Source organism: Rhamphochromis sp. 'chilingali', assembly GCF_963969265.1.
Source record: "Rhamphochromis sp. 'chilingali' genome assembly, chromosome: 1".
In the NCBI taxonomy this organism is placed as follows: domain Eukaryota; kingdom Metazoa; phylum Chordata; class Actinopteri; order Cichliformes; family Cichlidae; genus Rhamphochromis; species Rhamphochromis sp. 'chilingali'.
In genome coordinates this window covers 54,705,161-54,718,181 of record NC_137929.1, presented here as the reverse complement: position 1 = coordinate 54,718,181, position 13,021 = coordinate 54,705,161, and the positions used below count along the sequence as shown (strand labels likewise).

At 42.7% G+C, this 13,021-nt stretch overlaps 1 protein-coding gene across 1 annotated transcript; it reads left to right on the top strand.

The window, feature by feature from the left end:
* Positions 1-7,425: 7,425 nt before the first annotated feature.
* On the top strand, positions 7,426-12,627 carry LOC308411514 (lecithin retinol acyltransferase-like). Its single transcript, XM_080905441.1, has 2 exons — positions 7,426-8,102; positions 11,808-12,627. Exons 1-2 carry the CDS (start codon positions 7,527-7,529, stop codon positions 11,958-11,960), a joined length of 729 nt encoding a protein of 242 aa, XP_080761567.1. The 5' UTR covers positions 7,426-7,526; the 3' UTR covers positions 11,961-12,627.
* The last annotated feature ends 394 nt before the right edge of the window (positions 12,628-13,021 follow it).

Sequence of the window (13,021 nt, the reverse complement as noted above, 5' to 3'; positions counted from 1 at the left end):
GTTTCTGATACTGGAGCTCTCCTGTACCTGGCCTCCAAAATGTTAAAAGTAGCAGCTAAGAAGACAAAAGAGCAGCCAGGACACATCCAGACAGGCCAATTCACAGCAGGCCCTGCGCTGGCTGTAACACTATCAGGCAATAAAGGATAAATGCACTCCAACAGACTGCTTCAAAGTAACACAGAATGCTCTGGAAAAACAACAAATATAAAGAAAATGATCCAGAACTACTTGTGCTGACAGAAACAGGAAGATGCATGCAACTGTAGAAACAATAAAATGACTGAAAACAAAATAATCAACCACAAACAGACGAAAACTAACTTCACAGAAAACAGACACGCAACAAATGCAAACTGATGTAAACCAAGGCCTTACTTCAAAATGAGACAAAAAACACAAAAGATGAAAGCAACAAAGAAGAGACACAAAACATAATTAGCTAAATGAATTAAATAAAACGTAAGTAGACACAGAAAGACTTATGTAACTTTTTCATGTATTAAAATCATTTTCTTTTCTTTTTTAACTGTGAAGGGCTTAGCATGAAGTTTTCCGTGAAAATCCAAACAATGTGATGTTCATCGCACACTATCACAGATTCTTCATCCTGACAGCAGTCAAACTAGACTGTACTGTACACAAATGCAAACACAAAGGACTACATATTGCCACCCCAATGTACTTTATGTACATACAAAGATGTTTCTATTTGTGTATTTACTCTATATAGCAATCATTCGTAAATAGTAAGAGTTACTTGTAGAATTGTTATAGCTTCTAGTTGACTTTTTCTTACTAACCCTTGTGCTGTCATAATGTGTAAATTTGTCTAGTATAAGATTAACAAAGTCTATGACAGTCGACAGTTAGCAACACTAACTAACGCTAGCTTAGAAATTTGTTGTGGGCCTGATCTCCGACAACATCGAGACGGCCTACCTGGAGGAGATTAGGAACCTGGAGACCTGGTGCCAGGAGAATAACCTCCTCCTAAACATCAGCAAGACTAAGGAGCTGATCGTGGACTTCACTACAAAGCAGGCGAGGAATTACAAACCCCTCATCATCAGTGGCACGCCAGTGGAGAGAGTGGACAGTTTCCGATACCTGGGTGTCCACATCACTCAGGACCTGTCATGGTCCTGTCACATCAACTCCCTGGTTAAGAAAGCCCGTCAGCGTCTCTTCTTCCTCAGAAGACTTAGAGACCTCCATCTGCCACTGAAGGTGCTCAAGAACTTCTACTCCTGCACCATCGAGAGCGTCCTGACGGCAAACATCTGCACCTGGTTTGGGAACAGCACCAAGCAGGACAGACGAGATCTGCAAAGGGTGGTGCGCTCAGCCGAACGCATCATTCAATCAGAGCTCCCTGACCTGCTGTCCATCTACACCAAGCGGTGCAAGTCCAAAGCTAGGAAGATTATGATGGACCTCTCCCATCCCAACAATGGACTCTTCTCACTGTTGAGGTCTGGGAAGCGCTTCCGCTCCCTTAAGGCCAAAACAGAGAGAATGAGGAGGAGCTTCTTCCCCCAGGCTATTCGGGGCCTGAACCAGGTGTAGGACTGGACTCTCCCAAACACGTCACTATAAGACTGGACTCTCACACACGTCACCACACGCACCACCACACATTTCCTATAATCCTATAATTCCTATAATTTATAATCCTTATCTTTATAATCTCTTCTGCTATTTGCACATTCTTTACTGTAAATTCCTAAGTTAATTTGTAAATTTTTGTAGTAAATTGTAAATATTGTAAAACTTTTCTTCTGTCATTTAATGGTCGGGCATTGTACAGCTACAAGCATTTCACCCCCATGTCATACTGTGTATGGTTGTGTGTGTGTGTGACAAATAAAATTTGAATTTGAATTTGAATTTGAATTTAGTCCACTAACGTTACCAAACAACTAGCTTCAAGCACAATACAGACTTAAACTTCTAAGGCCTGTTTTAGACTTCTGCTGAGAATCCTTGTGGAGCTTGAGGGGTAATTTAGGTAAGCTACAGTGGGGCAAAAAAGTATTTAGTCAGCCACCGATTGTGCAAGTTCCCCCACCTAAAATGATGACAGAGGTCAGTAATTTGCACCAGAGGTACACTTCAACTGTGAGAGACAGAATGTGAAAAAAAAATCCATGAATCCACATGGTAGGATTTGTAAAGAATTTATTCGTAAATCAGGGTGGAAAATAAGTATTTGGTCAATAACAAAAATACAACTCAATACTTTGTAACATAACCTTTGTTGGCAATAACAGAGGTCAAACGTTTACTATGGGTCTATACCAGGTTTGCACACACAGTAGCTGGTATTTTGGCCCATTCCTCCATGCAGATCTTCTCGAGAGCAGTGATGTTTTGGGGCTGTCGCCGAGCAACACGGACTTTCAACTCCCGCCACAGATTTTCTATGGGGTTGAGGTCTGGAGACTGGCTAGGCCACTCCAGGACTTTCAAATGCTTCTTACGGAGCCACTCCTTTGTTGCCCAGGCAGTGTGTTTTGGATCATTGTCATGTTGGAAGACCCAGCCTCGTTTCATCTTCAAAGTTCTCACTGATGGAAGGAGGTTTTGGCTCAAAATCTCACGATACATGGCCCCATTCATTCTGTCCTTAACACGGATCAGTCGTCCTGTCCCCTTGGCAGAAAAACAGCCCCATAGCATGATGTTTCCACCCCCATGCTTCACAGTAGGTATGGTGTTCTTGGGATGCAACTCAGTATTCTTCTTCCTCCAAACACGACGAGTTGAGTTTATACCAAAAAGTTCTACTTTGGTTTCATCTGACCACATGACATTCTCCCAATCCTCTGCTGTATCATCCATGTGCTCTCTGGCAAACTTCAGACGGGCCTGGACATGCACTGGCTTCAGCAGCGGAACACGTCTGGCACTGCGGGATTTGATTCCCTGCCGTTGTAGTGTGTTACTGATGGTGACCTTTGTTACTTTGGTCCCAGCTCTCTGCAGGTCATTCACCAGGTCCCCCCATGTGGTTCTGGGATCTTTGCTCACCGTTCTCATGATCATTTTGACCCCACGGGATGAGATCTTGCATGGAGCCCCAGATCGAGGGAGATTATCAGTGGTCTTGTATGTCTTCCATTTTCTGATGATTGCTCCCACAGTTGATTTTTTCACACCAAGCTCCTTGCCTATTGTAAATTCACTCTTCCCAGTCTGGTGCAGGTCTACAATACTTTTCCTGGTGTCCTTCGAAAGCTCTTTGGTCTTGGCCATGGCGGAGTTTGGAGTCTGACTGTTTGAGGCTGTGGACAGGTGTCTTTTATACAGATGATGAGTTCAAACAGGTGCCATTCATAGAGGTAACGAGTGGGGGACAGAAAAGCTTCTTACAGAAGACGTTACAGGTCTGTGAGAGCCAGAGATTTTCCTTGTTTGAGGTGACCAAATACCTATTTTCCACCCTAATTTACGAATAAATTCTTTACAAATCCTACCATGTGAATTCATGGATTCTTTTTTCACATTCTGTCTCTCACAGTTGAAGTGTACCTCTGGTGCAAATTACTGACCTCTGTCATCATTTTAAGTGGGGGAACTTGCACAATCGGTGGCTGACTAAATACTTTTTTGCCCCACTGTACATAAGTTAGAGATGGGGATTGTTCCTCTTCTGGGTCCCTGTCTTTGTTGTGGTCAGTTTTCTTTGGGGATAAACACATTTGTCTCTCAAGTTTTTCCAATTCTTTGTACATCCTCTTACATCCATAGTTTCGTCAATCGCTGAATTTGCTGACTTTTCTGAGTCCTTTTGGGGCTGTTATGGTTCAACTGTAGGGAAAAAGTAACGATCAATGCACATGAGGAATACTGAACAATCACAGTAGTTGCAGGCTGCGTAGACCTGATGTGAAGTTATATTTCTAGGGAGGTACGCTGCAGGTTATAGCACAGCTTTAACCTACATAAGTTTCAGAGGGGTTTGCGGTTATGATATAGCTTCAGATTTGTCGCTGAAGCATAGATCCCCAGTAAGCTGTGTTTCTTCTGCTAAGGTTAGCTAACACTAGTGACCCTGCTAACACAAAAAAGCTATTTACCAGCGCCTGTACAAATGTTATTACTGACACAATCAGGTCTGATTAGAAATGCTAGCTTAGCCTGTCAAATCACTTCTGCAGCTAACCCGTGTACAGTGATAATATCATGTTCAACACGTGATTCATTGATTTCATGTAATTGCACAAATTAATAATGTTACCGCTAACATATGCCGTTAGCTAGCATGTATCTGACATTGGCAACTTAATAACAGTTAACTTTTTATTCCAATATTCAGTACACATGCTAGTCTCTGATGTGTTGTACAACACATGTTGTACAACATATATGTCATCACTGTTTAGCTCATCTTCACTGTCATGGCTGAAGACGTCGTTAATAACAATGGTTTGGAAAGGTCACGTAGAGTTTTCTGAAAGAGAGAAAAAGATGCAAATATTTGCAAAGAAGTGCTAAACAACTATCACACTCACAACGACCAAAAAGAGGCAGGGACAATGACCAGTATCAGAGATGCAAACTAACTCATAACAACCACAAACAGACACAAAATAACGACAGAAAGAAGAAGATCAAAGTGAAACTAAAGATTAAAAAATCCATCGAGTTAAAAAAATGAGAACAAAATAACAACTTAACCCAGACATAATGCCTTCATGCACAAAGTCCTCACAAGGTCTGAAATAGTTCCTGGTCCCCACGTGAACAGATTCATAGGTACACCCACACACCCGCTGAGCAGCCTGTCACTCAACTCCATTCACCTTTTAGCAGCGTCTCAGCAGGGATCACATCAACACTCATTCAGCAGGCACATCTCATCCCTCCTCAATCTTTCAGCACCAGTTAGGCTGTCTCAGCAGGGGGATGGCGGCTCAGTGTGTCCGTGTGTGTGTGTTTCTATAATCGACCCTTAATCCCCTCCCAATCCCCTTCTTCTCTGAAGGAAGAAAGGCAGGAGAAGAATGAATAACAGAAATGAGAGGTGGATGAAAACAGCTTCTGTCCTCCTGACTACAACTGCTGCTCTCAGCATTGGTAATTAAATCTGTTTTCACACATGCAAAGCAGCCACAGTGTTCGATTCAGTTACATCGGACATGGCGTAGACTTTAACCTTAAACTCGTGTGAGGACAGTGCAGGTAAAACAGCTTTTGTCAGACACTTTTTAGGGAATGGTTCTGCACTTTTAACAGGCAGATCTACAGTGTTGTGCAGGGCGTCGCCAAATTAAAGCCATTGTTATCTCTTAGAAACAGTTATTAATGCTTTTGTCACATCTTTATGAGTTGGACAAATTCCGCCGCGATTGTAAAGGCTTTAAAAACCTCAGCTGCTAGAGAAAAGCTAATTTTCTCAACTGTGAAATGCAAACCTCATTTGATTTGAAGCCATTCATGGATCAGTGACACAAAATGAACTCCATAGTTTGACTCACTGAGGTCCTTTCGTCTAATAACCAAAGGTGACCCAGCTTTAAAGGCTGCTGCTCTGGAGCGCCATGTAACTATTTTTTTCCCCTCCAGTGACTTCCTGTGGCTGTGAGCAAAAACAAAAGTTAGTATATGACTCTGCCTGAACTATATAGAGACTAATCAGGCTTAGGTGTGTAATCACTCCCAGAAAATCTACGTTGAGCCAAAAGAAAGTCCTGAAATTGTTCCAGAACTTTTATACAGTGTTGAGTACACCGTCATTGTTTCCTCACTGCTCATCTAATGAATCCTCTATTTTAATTATGTTTCAGTTTGCAGACGTTTATATTTATTGGTTGTATTTTTTTATATTTTATATTTTCTTTGCACCAATTAGAAATCTGGCACCTATCTATACAGCATGTTAGCTTAATGCAGCTGGGGGTGATAACTTTTACGATGCCTCTCAGCAAGTTTAATTGGTGTAGGTGTCCAGAGTTGTAGCCGTATGGCCATGCAAAGAGTGGGGGGATTGTGGGAATTCAACTCATGCCAAGTCTTTTTTTTTTTTTGTTTGTTTATTTGTTTGTTTGTTTGTTTTGGGGGGGGGGGGGGGGGGGGGTTGCCAGTGTCTCACAGGAGGATTTTTTAAAGTATAATGAATTTGGGTCATAATTAGTTATTTTAAAAATGCTAAATATGTCAGTTATGGCTCAAAATATATTAGCAAGATATGCTAATATATGGATGCATCTAAGCTGAAACCCCAAATCTGTTACCAGGCAGAAGAACAGCTGAAATATCAGCAGGGGGAAAAGGGAAGAATAGAATCATCCATCCATAGAATAGAATAATAGAAATAAAAAGAAGAAGAGAGAAAGGAGTACCTGGTACCAGGCTACGGTAAATGCCTACAAAAACAATGCCATGGACCATCAAGTCTGATGAAAAGCCACAGCAGGTATAAATGACGTCACAGGACTATTGGCTGTGATGCTATAATGACACACGCACATTAGGTGGTCCTCAATTGTTATGGAAAATGACTAAAACCGAGTTGAGCTAAATTACCAGTTCAGCTGGTAAAGGGCTAGTCCACAGGTCCAGTTCAGTGAGTCCAATTAGTGAAGTTGAACTAGCTGCTACAACCACCTAGTCGCCATTCACCTGTCAGTCAATCAAAAGGCCACACCCCTAACAGTTGTTATGATGGGTTAAGTTAGCAACAGAGATCAAAACTGTTTCTGCAGGAGTCTGTCAACATGTTCATTTAAAGTTCAACACTTTAACGCAGGAGTCTGTGGGAGTCCCAGCCTCCAGTGGTCGTTAGAGGAACTGCAGTTTATGTCCTTTTTTTGGCATTTCCAGCTCCAGAGGCCCCACAGGGATTTTTGGTGGAAGCTCGGAAGTAAACAAGGAGTTTAAAGTGACACCAAGAATAATGACTTTATTTACTAATCAGTTTTCTGAGTTTAACAAACAGGAGCTGAGCCTGCAGCTCACACACACACACAAACACACACAGCTCTGCAGACACACTGCCAGCTCACTCTGCCTCCCTGTGTGTGTGTGTGTGTGTGTGTGTGTGTGTGTGTGTGTGTGTGTGTGTGTGTGTGTGTGTGTGTGTGTGTGTGTGTGTGTTAGGCCATTTGGTGACTTTGGAAAAGCTGCGACCTCAGCACAGTTCCCAGGAAGGTGGTTGTGATGAATATGTGAGAGCCACATTTTGCTGTGCTAGGAAGTTGTGACCTCTCTGCATTTTGGCTGGTGTGGAGGTGGTGAACGCGGTGGAGGACGACGCTCTGTGGTTTGAGCTCTGTTCTGTTTTTGTTTTTCTGCCGTGGCCTCATACCTGACTCACAAACCTATTGCAGATCCCTGAGAGCTCCCCCCTCTCTGCCCCCCTCTCCCAGTCCCACACCCGCTTTTCTCTTGCAGCCTCTCTTTGCGGCCATGACGTCACGCCCCCTCCCATCCACAGTGAGGAGGAAAACTCGTGGCTGTGCGCAGAGGAGGCCACAGAGAAGCAGATCAGTGATCACAGACCGGTTTACTTCAGCTTCACCATGCTGGACACGCTCACCTTCCTCCTGGAGAAGCTCTTCCTCCTCGCGCACATCAAGCTCTCCAGCCTGCTGCCTCCTCTGGGCGTAGAGTGCGCAGAACCGCCGCCCACCAGCAAGCGCTGTGACCGGGAAGACTCACCGCCGCTGCCCGCCTCAGCCTCTCACCGGTTCCAGCGGGGAGACCTGCTGGAGGTTCCCCGGACTCTCTTCACTCACTTTGGCATCTACCTGGGCGACGACCGGGTGGCGCATCTCATCCCGGACATCCTCCCGGCGCTGACCGCCGACATCCGCCAGATCGAGGAGATGGTGACCAACACACGGCTGCTGGTAGGAGTCATCGCGAAGCGCGCCAGCGTGCGCGTGGACTCTGTGGAGGACTTCGCGTACGGCGCCGGGATCCTGCTGAACGCCATGGACCGCTCGGTGCGCAAGAGCCCTCTGGCCGGGGAGGAGGTGGCGCTGCGGGCGGAGCGGCTGGTGGGCACCGTCGCCTACAGCCTGCTATGGAACAACTGCGAGCACTTCGTCACCTACTGCCGCTACGGCACCGCGCAGAGCCTGCAGACGGACAAGGTGAGCCCGAGCCCAAGACCGACCCGGCGTGTTTGCTGGGTGTTTTATGTCTAATATCTCTCCTGATGGTAAACACATCGCAGTGAACAGGATCGATGAAGGAGAACCTGCTCTGTTTATGTGTCGTTGTATTTCCATTATAAAAAAAAACTGGCCTTTTTGGCACTTTAAAGTTCTGTGAACAAACTTTAAGTTATATTTGCCACAAGGTTTATTGCCCTCTTTGCCAGATCGATCTTGAAAAACACATTTTTGGTGTCACTGACACTCAGAGTGACTCCGTATCATTTATGACAGATGTGTGACACATTTTAACAAATTATAGGCCAACAAGTCATTTATGACAGTTTAAGTGTAATTTTTGGCGCAACATCAGAGCGACAGTGACAGGGCTGCACTGATGCTTCACAGTGATACACTTTATTCACGGTAAGCAGAAACAGTTTGTTCTGCTGTAAATCTTTATTTATTCTCAACCTTTTGAATGTGGAGTCGAGGTGCATCCAAGCGTGTTTAAAAGGCTGTAAACAAAGCCCTGTTTTCCTTTTCTTTTACAGCAGTCATTCGATTTTGAATGTGTAGATGGTTTGTGAACTTGAGGCTGGATTTTTAAATGTGGGGCCACAAAAAATCTGAATCTGAACTCTTTATCTGTTACCTAGTTTGGTGCAGATGGCTGTGGGTGCTGGCAGAAAACGTGACACTGACTCAGACCTCAGGTGACATTCACAGCTCAAACTCTGGTGTCATTACACATTTTTAACGAGGAAATAGAACAAGATTCATGCCCTCATCCTTTTCGGTTTTTACATCTTTTCAAAGCCATCCACTTTGCCAGATCGGACCCTTTGCCGGGCTGATTCTAGACCACGAACCGCATGTTTGACATCTGTTTAGACTGATGAAGTAATATTACAACAGTTTTCACAGTGAAACACACTAAAAGTAAATAGTCACCTACATGACATTATTATTATTGATTGAATGCAATGACGTTACTTTAACATAGTAGCTTTTATCACTTAAGTGGCCTAAAAATAAAAAGAATCACAGCAAACAGGATCACAGCATCGTTTGCAGCTTAGGTTCACAAACAGTCAGTAGTTAGTTATTATTATTGCTGTAGAACCAGCTCACTGTGTTCTGCCATGCTCTAGTCTGGCTGCAACTTATTTCCTGTCCACAGATCTTTAAAAGTCCTACAGAGAGTAGAAGAGAGGAGTGGAAAGAAGCCATAATAGCAATAATCACGGCTAAAAACACATCCAAAATGAATGTGTGTGTGTGTGGGGGGGGGGTCTCTTTGTGCAGCTAACTCTGTTCACCGCAGTGATTTATTCAAGAGCTTTAAGTCTTCATTTTCAGACATTAAAAACAACATTTACAGCTCTCTGCCTTTGTTTCCAAGTGAATGTGAAGCTGCTTCTGAGCAGAAAAGGAAAATCTGGGTCACTCCTTGGAAAAGTCCTGAGAACAAGAGCTGCATTCAGACCAGAGTCGCCTGCCAGAAACCAAAAGGCAGCAGCAGAATCTGGGCTGGTACGCTCTGATGATGATAATGATGATGATGCAGCAGAGGCTCCTGCACATCAGAAAGCTGACCTCTCTGTGGTTAATTCAGATTGTGGTTAGGCATCACAGAAGCAACTCTGTTTGAGGCTGTTTGAGTTCAGATGGGTGCAGTCCTTTTGGGTTTGTCCAAATATCTGAAAAACTAGAGACACTCCAGTCAGCCTCAGCTTTACTTTATGCCCCGTGCTAATACAAAATGCTAATGAGAAAACAGATTATTAGCATGTTACACCATTTTCACCAGTTCCTCTGAACATCTAAGTTCAAAGTAAAAAGTTCGAAGTGAAATGTTCATTACATTTGACATAAAAGCACCAAAAAGTAAAAACAAACAAAAAAACTGACAGGTAATTAATATATTGAGTATTTAACACTCAGGAATATCATTTATTATTATTTGAGCACCAAAGCTATTTTTAGCTAACAGTTTACTTGCTAGCTAGGATAACTCAGCAAACATTGTATTTTTCTGTTGTTTTTCTTTGTTCGTGTTTAAGCAGTGCCTCAGTCACACATAGAGACCGGTCAGCGACCGCCTGGGAACCTCCAGTCTATTCAGTTTGATTCATTTTATTCATTTCATTTTATTTTATTTTCATTTATTCATTTTATCTATATAGTCTCCTAAAGGGGCTTTATATTCTAAGGTAAAGACCCCACAATGAAACGGTCCCTAGGTTGCTGAAGGGCGCTGCACCAACAACTTCCTTGTGATTGCATTGGTCATTAGAGGAAGGTTGCCATGGTTGCCAATAGTTTGTGTTAAATACAGATTTTACACTCTAAGCTTTAGTGAATCTTTAAAAAAGTGTGACTCAAAAAACTGAACACAGTAAAAGTTGTGGCTTACTGCAAAAACCCACACACATGTAAAAAAGAAAAAAAAGAAGGCAGCTCTTACTTTGAAGGTCAATGATTCCTGATTTACAGTTTGCGTTATCAGTGTCACTACTGCTTGGCGAGTCATAACAACTCAGCATCTTTCACACAAACTGCAGGTGACCGCAGCTATCAGTTAGCGACCAAGTCAATCGCGAGGATGTTTTTAGTGCACCACCAAATACATCTTTACGACCACTTTCACGCCACCAACCCCGTTAAAGTATATACACAGTTTTGGGACACAGCTACAGTTTCCCTAGCGACCAGTGGTTGGCAAGCAGTCTGTAGGCCTGTGGAACTGGGGCTTAATGCACTTGACCTACACGTAAAAAAAACAAAAGGCAAACCAGTTAACGTCACAGGGGGCGCTGTCTTTCACAATGTGCAGAAGAGAGACCTCTAGTGGTAGAAAGCTGTACATGCTCCTCAGCTAAAAAAAACAAACAAAGGAAAAATACATTTAAAAGTTTATTTTCTTGTACATTAAAAATATATATGTATATATCCATTTCTGAACACACATACAAAATGAAAATTCTTGCTGTATATAAAATATTATCCTATCTTATAATGAAACTGAAGCTAAACGCAGCAGGAATAAAGAACAGACTGTGGTTTCTCTCTTGCAGCAGAGAAACTTTCCCCTGATCAAGTTTCACTTCCTGCAATCTCTAACCTAAACATCAGACCTGTCTGCAGCCTCAGAGTCTGCCTCTGCAGGTTCATTTCAAGGGAGGCTAGGGGCCAACAGAAGCTCTTAAAAGGACCTCTGAGGGCCCCTCACAAAAATAAACATCAGGTCAATTATGGTCGTTATTCTGCTACAAGAGGTCGGCTTAGAGAAAGTCTTAAGACTGGTGCTTTGCTTCATTTGTATCAACCACAAAAAGCTCTTTGATTTGAGCTTTTTGGGTAGTCTTTGGGGGGAGGGAATAGAGTGAACTTATCCTGTGTCTAATAGTTTTATCTGTGTATTGAGCGAATCACTGGGTGTAAATTGAAAAAAAAAAGGCCTATAGACCAACCAACCTACCTGCTTTACACCTTGGAAAACTGCTGAGTGTTTTGGGGAGTTGCCCTGGTTTTAAAAACTGTGTCACGTTGATTTGATTAGGGTTTTTTCCTCTCTGTTCACTGAGAAATAAAATTAATCCTGAGTTTATATTTGTCTTGTCACATTTAAAGCTCTTCAGCTGCTCTATTAATATGATCATAATTAATTTTGTGCCCGTTTTCGTCCTCTCTCTCCAGTTTTGCGAGTGGCTGAAGTTGCTGATCCGGGACCAGCGAAACGCCATGCTGACAGCACTGCTAGGGCTCCTTTCCATGGCTTATATGGGAATATCCGTCAGCACCGCCCTGCCAGCCTTCCTCATCCCCTTCACCTTGTGGATGGCGAGCTAAAAGCCGCCTGGAGCTGCACTTACTGTCAGCGTTCAAGCCTTACCGCTGGTTCAGAGCTCACTGAGCCGCCATATTGGAAGACCAACAGTGTGAACGCAGTCTTCTGCAAACATTTTAACTTTTCAAAAAACTTTTTAAAATTGTACTTCACCATCTGGTAGCTTTTTTCTGCTGCACAGAAAGTGATTTGCTTTTTATTTTTTCAGTTTTTTGTTTGTCTTTTTTAAAAAGAGGAAAAACTGGAGATGGGTAGTTAACAGAATTAGCAACAGGCTCAAAATTCACCAAAACTCAAAAATGTTGTGTCTCCAACGCAATTTGGTTGACTAATGATGTCTCAAGGTGAAAGGTTGTGCTGGTAAAGGAACCAAAGATGACTTATTTATTTTTCTATTGAGACCATACATACGGTTCTGAAGGGTTTATTGACTTGAAAAAAAAATTAACTCTTTCCATCTTGACCGTCTTAAAAGTCAGTCGTTTAATTTCCCTCCGTTTGAATGTTCCTTTTAGTACTGTAACCAGGTGAAGCTCGTGTGTAAATGTCTGCAGATAGTCTACATGACCTGATTGTTTCCTAACAGTCACAAGCTTTTGTACAGAATTATTTTTTACCTTTGTAACAATGTGCTGTGTTTTATATGTAAATAAAGGAAATGGAAGCAAACATATCTTGTATTCCTTATCAGCCACATAACCACATCGTCAATTCCACCCTTGTTGGAGTCTCCGAGGTTCTTCTGTCAGTCAAGGATGTGAAAGTTAGAAAAACTACTTTCCTTTTGTTAGAATTTTTAAGTCTTGTAAATGATTTTTACCAATGAAATTCAAAGACCTGACAAAGTGAAGAGATTCAACACTGAAACATTTGGGGCTGCATTTCAGTGCCGTTGGAGATTTTGATGAAATGATGAAAAGTAGCGTCCAACATAAAAATGTATGATCCACCGTGCAGAGTCCAGACTTCAACATTACTGAAGCAGTGTGGGATCATTTTGACAGAACAGAACGAAAGGCAGGCAGCATCCAAAGAAGAGCTTTGAATGTCCTTCAGGAAGTCT

Bases quoted from the DNA above. Each gene is read 5' to 3' on its own strand.
- LOC308411514 (XM_080905441.1), top strand. From the start codon at position 7,527: ATGCTGGACACGCTCACCTTCCTCCTGGAGAAGCTCTTCCTCCTCGCG. The intron at 8,103-11,807 runs GTGAGCCCGAGC...CTCTCTCTCCAG, and splicing joins AGAGCCTGCAGACGGACAAG to TTTTGCGAGTGGCTGAAGTT.